Source organism: Aulonocara sp. 'chitande type north' Nkhata Bay, linkage group LG11, assembly GCF_057382095.1.
Source record: "Aulonocara sp. 'chitande type north' Nkhata Bay isolate Kocher_YH1m ecotype deep benthic linkage group LG11, A_spYH_male_GT1.1, whole genome shotgun sequence".
Classification (NCBI taxonomy): domain Eukaryota; kingdom Metazoa; phylum Chordata; class Actinopteri; order Cichliformes; family Cichlidae; genus Aulonocara; species Aulonocara sp. 'chitande type north' Nkhata Bay.
Genome location: NC_141354.1, coordinates 12,113,445 through 12,122,760, shown reverse-complemented (window position 1 = coordinate 12,122,760; position 9,316 = coordinate 12,113,445). Strand labels below are relative to the sequence as shown.

General features: G+C 39.9%; 1 protein-coding gene across 2 annotated transcripts in view; it reads right to left on the bottom strand.

The window, feature by feature from the left end:
* Positions 1-1,137: 1,137 nt before the first annotated feature.
* rspo2 (R-spondin 2) overlaps positions 1,138-9,316 on the bottom strand; it is a 61,550-nt gene continuing 53,371 nt past the window's right edge. For both annotated transcript variants that reach the window (XM_086309875.1, XM_086309876.1), the window contains exon 6: positions 1,138-2,642. In XM_086309875.1, the coding sequence (XP_086166001.1) occupies positions 2,527-2,642 (116 nt within the window). In that variant the 3' untranslated portion in view covers positions 1,138-2,526. The remainder of the gene's footprint in view (positions 2,643-9,316) is intronic.

Sequence of the window (9,316 nt, the reverse complement as noted above, 5' to 3'; positions counted from 1 at the left end):
TGCTTGACAACATCAGGGCATGCTCCTAATGTAACGACAGGTTCCTGGAGATCTACTGCCAGATCTGGAACAGGCTCAGTGAGCCCTATCAGTGACCTGGCAGCACCTGATCTGGATCCTCTTTGTGAACTTAACATGCTAGCCAAAAATGATTTCTTTGCTATAGCCATACAGGGCTTATTTAAACAATTCTGACATTTTGCATTGCGTTTGATTAAATGTTTCTATTCTCATTGTTCTAATGTCATGGTAACTAAAATAACCAAACGTGTTAGCTATTCTTTTGACTTGATAACCTTTTACTACATGTTGGTTTTGCGGCTCCACTGTTAAGCTTTGAAAAGCCTCCTGGGTAAAGTCTGCCGTGTCACTTGGAACACCTGTGAAAGATGTTCAGGCACTTAAAGCTGCATATTTGGCCTTAAGATAGACATGGAGCCCATAAACTGAGGGGTATTTCAACACTGACAGGCTCCCTGTGGAAATATCATTTGTGATTTCAGGGGAGGTTAAGCAGAGCAGGAAGACTGTGGTCTCTTTCTCCCAGGATGATATATGTATGTGACACAGCGCGATTCATCTGCTACTGGGCATCCATAAGCTGTCTGGCAGATTTGAATTTTTTTTTCTTTCCTTCATTTTTTGGGATGGTGATTACGCAGCGTGGACCTCGGGTTAAATTAGCCATGACTTGCATTAGAACATGCTCTCTTCACCCATATACCAGATAGATTTAGCATAAAGCTAAATTTCTCTGTGATTATTTAATGTTTTGAAGATCACAGAAGTAAGTGCGACGTGCATCACTTAAGTTGGTGATCGATTGTGTGTCGCATGACAAAAGACACAGCCAAACGCAAGTTGTTAGGAAATTATAGTGTAATGCTGGAGATGGATGAGCCACCAATGACATCCGCTGGTTTTGTAGCTTTCACGAGGCTACGTCATAGTGAATTACAAACCCTTAACGGTGCTGTCATGCCGTTAAGGCCTAGTGGACCATATCCAATCCTTTGGCTGGAGATACCACTTGTCTCATGCAGTATGACATGACGGATTTCACAAATGTTTTTGAAATCACTCAATGGTACTCGGAAAAAAAAGACAAGAAAACTACAGTTTCAGAGTTTAGCCACATATATTATAGCCACAGACAATAATGAAAGGCTTCATCATACAGTCACATGAAATGTTTTTTAATAAAACACAACGTACACATATGCAGTCCTATGACCATACATTTGCTGGATCCTAATCAATAAACCTAGAATATGTCAAAGCATAGTTTTATTAGTCTTGTTTTTTTTTTCTTCTTTAAAACATCAAAATCAGTAGATGAGGTCAAATGAAAGGAATACAACACCTGCGTGACAGACGAGAAAGCGTTTCCACGTGTTAAAGATATGCACTGTTATAAGGAACGCAAAGAATATTTCAGCATATAAGAGTAACAGTATGAGGCAAAAATTCTCACTGAACCAAAAAAAAGTACAAAACAGAATTAATAAATAAATCAAATATATACCATATAAATGAAATAGCTATATGGTGGCTATGTTTATTATTTGTTTTTAATCATTTTAATCTGTAGCTTGTATTACAACCTTTTTTTCTCTAAAACATTTAGAACGATAAACGAGTCAATACTGAAAATACAGTAATAAGCTTTCAATATTAGATCAACTATGTACACGAGTCTGTTGCCATGCTAGTTGAACAACTAAATTTATTCTTTTCTTCTTCTTCTTTTTTAGTTTTTTAACCACACTATACAGTTAGAGCATAAAGCGGTCTGAACGTAAACAGTTTGTGCTGAGAATAAAATACTTTGCAACTATGCATGGTAATTTCTTTTAATATTACTCTCAAAAATGTACATAACATAAAGGCCACAATGGGAACACTTGTCTCCATGAATAAGGAAGGTAAGGATAGCTTTGACATAAATATAGGGAACAAAAAAATAGTCTCTCTCTCAGGTCAAGATGCCATTTTCTTGTCCATCAGCATCATTTTGCTTCCTCGAGCGTATTTTTAAATCTCTCCCGAACAGTTTATGTCGCCAACTCCCTCACAACCTCACCGTCCCCTTCCTGGCTCCTCCGCCTCCGCGGTACCTCTGGTGGCTCCTCCGTCTTCCGTCACCCCAGACGTTGAATGACATGGTTAATGACGATGAAATGAGTTCGGTAATGTCAACTGTAAAGATCCACAAGGTAACAAGGCTGGGAGAACAGAGTCACCTGGCTGGTCACTGCAGCTCGGGGAGAATTAGCAGGAGGCAGAGGCATGAAAGCATGTGTTTGGTGTGGTTGTGGTTTAGTGTTGTACTTATATCACACATTATATGCTGTATATTGTTGGACTGGCAGATTTATGAGTCCTGGTTGGCAGGGCGAAGGTGGGATAGGGCTGGGCAGCAGGACGGGAGGTGGCGGGGTTCGTGATAGTCGTCAGTCAGAATATAGGTGCAGCAGCGGCTAGCAGCTTTGCGTTGGTTCTTTGTTCACTGGGTAGTTTCAGTCCTCACTGGCTGGAGCGTTTAGAGGCCAAGTGGTCACTGTGCTGGTTCTGAGCTCGAAACCGCAGCCTCTGCTTGTTCTTCTTCTTTGGCTCTTTGGATCGATGCTTTCCTGAACCACCTGAGCAGAAACAAGAGAGAGAAAAGATTTTTCATTTTAATCATTACCGTCAGGTGTGAGATTCTCTGAGTGAGAGCGATTTTGTATTTTGCACTGCCTCATGTCAAACTCGTTCTCTTCTTTAGCCTAAGGTTGGCAGGTCATTTCAGTTAATTTTATTATTATTAACCTCCGGCTCTCTTCCACAATGTGTATTTTCTCTCGTGTTTGCTGACAATTGGCTTGTGAGGGCCTTAAAAAGGTACGTATGTGAACTTTTGCCAAAGCCTGCATTATGTAAAAAGTGAGTCCTACGTTAGGAAACATCACAAATGAGGTATTAGCTTGCTCCAGCCCTCAGAACTGAACCCCAATTTTAAACAAACGTCTGTACAGCCCAACACTTCACTGTCACTGCAATAGAGAGCAGCAATAAGTATGGGAAGTTGCATAACTCTTTTCCAAGTTGGAAAGGTCCCCCAGCCCAAGGTTAATCCATCCCAGGTTTCACTGGGATGGGCAAAGCATGCTGGGAACTGACTTCCTGCTCTCATGGAAGCGTGTGTGGTGAAGGATCTGCACCCAAGGCTCTCTGTGACAGAGAAAACTGGCTACTGAACCACAAGGCAACCAATCTGGCTGCCAAGGCCACAAATAAGATAACGAGGTGTGTGTGCAAGATGTATGTGTGCAGAGGGAGGAGAGGGGAGGCGGGTGAGTGTGAGGGAATTTAGGGGGAAAGAAAATCTAATGGGGGGAAAAGTGGAGTAAGGCTTGGATGATGAGAAAGATATCTGGATCCTGATCTAGAACACAAAGAAACAAGCCACGCTCTGGTTCGCTGACATGGGAAACACAGGAGGAAAGTGCTACAGAAAAACAAGTCTCATATGGTGGCCTTCACCGCTTCGACATCTTATTACAGCAGTTGTTTAAGCTTTTGTCTTGAAAGGAAGGTAACGGTGTGTAAAATGTGGCCCCATCTCTAATTGCCTTCTCATACTGTATGTGCTGGTGTTGCGTTGGCCCTTCAACGCACCCATACAAAAGACTGTTTTCCCGTTCTCAGGGCTGCTCTGTGAGGTAGATTTGAAAATATTCACTCATTTAAGCTGACACGCATGAGAAAGCAAGATATTGCTCTAGTAACAGGGTTTCCCAATGAATAATACAGATGCATGCAAACATCAAACCATCTCTGAGTTATTTCCTGCAATTAATCTAATCTTGTTATTTTCAGTCACTTTGCCAATCTGAAACATGGCAATAAAGTTTCTTGCACACAGCTCCTAGTTAACATCACCCTTTGAAAACAACTTTCACATCTCTTCCATCAAACTCTCATGCCCTTCAATTGAAAATATTGCCAGGGGACTTTGTACACTTGCTTAGCTGATTCTACTCTAGATTTTCTGCGTGACTTAATGTAGAATAATATTAAAGTAAGTCTGGAGCTCAAAGGCATTTGGCCTATAGGTTCATTTTCCTAATTGCTCTTTAAAGAGGTAATTTTCATTCAAAACAGTGTTGCTAGGTGCCTGATAAACATGGCTTTCAGTGCAATCAAGTCAGGATAAATTACATTTGACAGCAATAAAGTACACGGTGCTGCATTAAACTCCTTCAGTAACGGGCAAAGCCCTCGTGGGCCATTCCTTGGACGCAAGGCTGCATTTAAACTGAAAAAGCCTGCATTTACAGCAATTGCTTAAAACAAATAAATATGTGAGAGTTAAGTTAAAAGGCTCTTTTCCTGGCTAGTTCAGGACTGGGCAGGGGATCTGTAATCCAAAGAGTTTTACGCTCACAAAACACACACACTGAAATAAACTCAGCAGCTGCACAAGCAGGCTGACTTATAGAAAATCAAAACAAAAGTTCACAAATTAATAGTTACGCTAATTAATTACAACCTGAAATGCCTGATTAGTACCTCTTCTACATCATGCACTGCTACTATCACATATTTTATTGAGCAAACTTGAATTTTTTTATTGTTTTAAATGATTGTGAAGAGAATGAAAATTAAAATTTTTAGTGACAACAAAACTGAGCTACAATCAAAGGCAAAACAGAACCTGCAGTGTAATTCTACATGTAATGCCTAAAGCTAGTTTTCTTAGCATTATTTTTTCCGCTCGCTGTGCCCCTGACCACATTTTCACTTGCGCTTCTCTTGAGTGCTTATTGTTGCCTGGTTACAAAAAAACATTGCCTGCCCAGTTTTTCTTCTCCTCCTGCTTGATTTTGATTAGTTAGTGTGAACACTGGCATTGTTCTGAAAGTTTAAGTGTTGAGGCCAACTGAGTAAAGACAGTAAACACACACACAGACAGACAGACACTGATTGCATTTATTTCCCACAAAGAAACAGCTAACTAGCTAAAAAATGGGAATGGTAGATACGGCGCTAAATAGGGCTAAAGCTAAGTTTGCTTATTACATTCCTGTTGCAAATTAGGAATTTGCCATCCTTAATATCATTATAAATTTTTACATGGTATAAAAAATGTCATATCACAATACCAATGATATTAGCAACACCATGCATTTACATTCCCAAGCTGGCACAACAGCACAAGCCCAGACATGTCTGACAGCGAGAGCCACATGTCAGTGATGGGTCGTTCGCGAACGAAATGGCTCTTAGAGCCGGCTCTTTGACGTGAACGACGCGAGCCGGCTCCTTATCGCGAGCCGTCACGTGGGTTTTTTTTTTCTTTTCTTTCTCTCAGCCTCTCTCTCGCACTTTTTTTTCCGCTTCACTCTGCACGCGAGCCTTGTGCTTTACGCTGGGCAGAGGGGGGAGGGGCGGTAGTTACACTCAGTAGCACAGGAACAGAGCCAGAGAGAGAGAAAGAGAGGCAGGGACAACAACATTAGAAAGGTATAGTAATCATCCACAACTATTTTCAGTTGCAGATGATAAAGGATTGAGAAAGTTTATTCATGCAGGTCCATATGACAGAGAATATGCATGTTCTTTTAGTTTTCATATTATAATTTATATTTAATTGTGTTGTGGTTTGCAGTGTTTTGTGTTCTTTTCACTTTAAATTTGTGAAAGGAAAAAGCTGAAAATTTAAATAGTTAAAACTTGAAATGTGAATAGTTGATTTTTGTATTATATGATTTATTTATTACATTTTATGTGGAGTGAATAAATAAAAGTATATTTACGGTGGCCCCTAGAGACAAAGCACATACAAACTTCAAATCACGTACGAACACTGAAGCATGTACAAACTCCAAAACACGTAAAAACACGTACAAACTCCAAAACACGTAAAAACTCCAAAACACGTACAAACTCCGAAGCACATAAAAACTCAGAAGCATATAAAAACTCAAAACATGTACAAAAGACAACAGAAGTTCTCCAGGATGCTGGGCGCAGTGTTGAGCCTTTGTTATCTTGTGGCTACACAAGCCAGCAAGTACCAACGACCGGATTTGGTGTGTGGTAATAACAGGTAAATGAACTTTTTTTAAAATTATTTGAATATATATATGAGTGCCTGTGTATAAATACACAAACAATACACACATGCTTTCAATTGTGTAATTTAAGTGATCTAGTAGCTCTGCTTTGGAAGTTCAGTTCATGCTAGAAATGTGTTTTGGAGTTTGTACGTGTTTTGTCTCTAGGGGCCACCGCATATATTTATATATAAACATATATAAATAAAACCACTTGTTTTTATGTTAGTAATTCCTTTTGTGCATAATTTTATATTATTGTTAATAATAAATTAATTAAAGCAACAAAACAACCTGAAGAGCCGGTTCGGAGCCGAAAGAGCCGGCTCTTTTTAGTGAGCCGAACCGAAAGAGCCGGATCTCTAAAAAGAGCCGGAAATCCCATCACTACAGTCTAGGGAGGAAAAGGGAGGTACTCCAATAAAGCTTTGCAAAATATGCAAGAAAACTGTTCTCGCTAAAGGAGGAAACAACAAATTGTTTTGCCACTTGAGGCACGCCATCAAGTACAACCACGCAGTAAAGGCAAGAGAGCTGGAGATATGCCACCCAGAAGTAAACAACTGGACCCCATATGACATGATGGAAATTACTGACTCGGTTACACGGTGGTAAAGGCAGGCTTTGAGCAAATGGTTAAAAAACCCGGCCCAGGTTACAGCATCCCAGATAGGAAATATTTTTTTAATTTCGATTTATTACGTGACATTGTGGCAGGTTCCTGAAGAGCTCCATTATTAGATCATTTCAGTCCCTGCTATTGTAAACTAAAGAGTTAAACAGTTGTGTTACAATTTTACTTAAAATTTACACAGAAAACACTATCTAGGCTACTTTACTGTGTCACTGGATATAATGCCGTGTCAGTATGGCTGCATTGCTAATGCTGGCACCTTGTTGCAATATGTTCAGACTTTGAATTAAATAGTCTATCATCAATGACAGTAGCTCGCAAAGGATGAAAAGAAAAGAAGGAAAAGAAGGATGGAAAATTCAATCCATTTTGTTTGCACTAATAAATGCTGCTACCTATAAGCTCCAATCACTGATATAATCACCAGTTGCACACTTCCAATATAACTTTGGATGAATTGACATTCACTGTGCGTTTATACACCACTGTGCACTGAATAATTAGTTATTATTAATCTGAATGCTTATTTAATAGAACTTATTCTTTATGGTTGGTAACCTTTGCATTCAAAGTCTCAAAACAGTGCCTCCATCGTTAGCACCCTCTTGCAACGTTGTTTCAAAAGCTTTTTTTCCTGTTCAGTCTTTTGGTGTGTGGCTGTGGCAAGTTGATGACAGCCATCAACAATGAGTACAAGCAAAATCATCATCCTCCATATGGAACACAGGAAGTAAAATAAACATGGGGGCCTTCACAGCAGAAACCAAATACACTGCCTTCTAGCCTGTTCCCTAGCTTTGGTACCCAAAAAACTTTACTTTAGCATTTGCATGAATCCTGACTCTGTCCACTGGCTCCTTGTTGTTTTTATTATTAATTGAAAGGCTCTCCTCTCACTTTCTTTGTTTTCAATATTTTACCTGTCTGTGTTCCCATGTTTTCATCCCAAATGTTTCTTTTGGGGGGTTTTTGGTTTTTATCTAGCAGATATTGACAAGTTCAGACTTTTCCAAGCCACTAGTGACTCCTTCCAATCATACTCCTTCACATCAACATTACCAGTACATTTCAAAGCTAAGCTCACGCCCCCAAGCTAACTGATAGTGCTTCATAAACACACCTCAACAGAAAATTAGGACCATATTTCATAATCCAGTCTCAACGCTGACAGCTAGAGGGCAACCACTCCCCACATAAGCCCCTTCCCCCCTGCATCTGGTGCAGTCCCAGTGTGATGTTTTATCATATCTACCCTATGAACTCCCATTTAGCCTTTCCTCAGGGTACAGTGCACACTGAACTTTCATCATCTCATATTTACGACCGATGTAATCACTTAAGCTGATTACTAGGGTTCACAGAGGAAACAGTTTAATTTGCATCAATTGCTTTCAAAACCAAAAACAAATTCATAAATCTTACAGCATGTAAAGAAAATTTTCTCTTGGAAGGCACAGTGGCCTTCAAATCATTCTCCGTCTTTGTTTTGCATTGAAACTGGCACAGCAAGGATCAAATCAAAAGAACACGACTTTTATAAGAAAATTATCTCCATTTAAAAAAAAATAAAAAATTCTCTTTCCATTCTGGCTGCATTTACTATCAGTAGAGCAAAACCGCAACTTCACCAATGTTTGGTTCTCCTCCATAGATACAGTCTTCTTTGCCAACTTGACGTTCGCATTCGGGTTTGAACTGAAAAGTGAATCAAACAAACAAACAAAGCTCTCAAGAGCAAATCAAAATGTTTTTGCATTTCGGAATCAGAAGCAGAGCCTGCGGTGGGATTGTTATTTACCGCTGTCAAAAGTGACCTTTGTGGAATTCTTTTGTGTATCAGTCAGCATGCGAGCACATGTGCGAATGATGTGCGGCATATGCCCTGTACGCTTGCGAGTCCATGATCGTGAGCTTCTATATCACCTTTGTGAGCTTGAGAAATACTTTGCGTCATTTCCAATTTTTTCAGCTGCCAAACCAATGAGCAAAGAGATATTAAACCTCTCCACAAGCACCGTAGAGGACATTCCTCAATAACCTCTTAAAGCCATTGAGGATCTGCTACTTTTTCTTTTTCTTCCCTATCCTTGCTGTTTCCCCTCTCCATGTCCCCGACTTTCTATTTGAGGCTCTCAGTATGGTACAGCTCCAACTAAGAGTTAAGTGCTATTAGACGTATCATATTATTAGGATCACACTCCAGAATAATATCTTCTTGCGGAATGGCAATATGACTACTTGTCCAACTGATGCACTGAAAGATAATCAGTCAAATCCATATCCAAGGGGAAGGGGGCCAAAGCCAAAGCTCCCTTCATCTATGTCAAAGCCAATATGTTTGTTTTGGAAAGGGGAAGCAAATTGAAGAACATGTATAAGTTTACATGAGAGAAATCAGACTTTTGTTTACTTTTGTCACCATAAAGAGATTTTCCCGTTAAAGTAAAAAAAAAACCAAAAAACTACTTTTTCACTGTTTGCTCACGCGTTATTGTGAGGCTACTGCTATCTTACCCTATCGTCACAGAGGCCGCAACCTCCTAAAAAGAAGCAACACACCAACCAATGGGCAGGCCAAGTG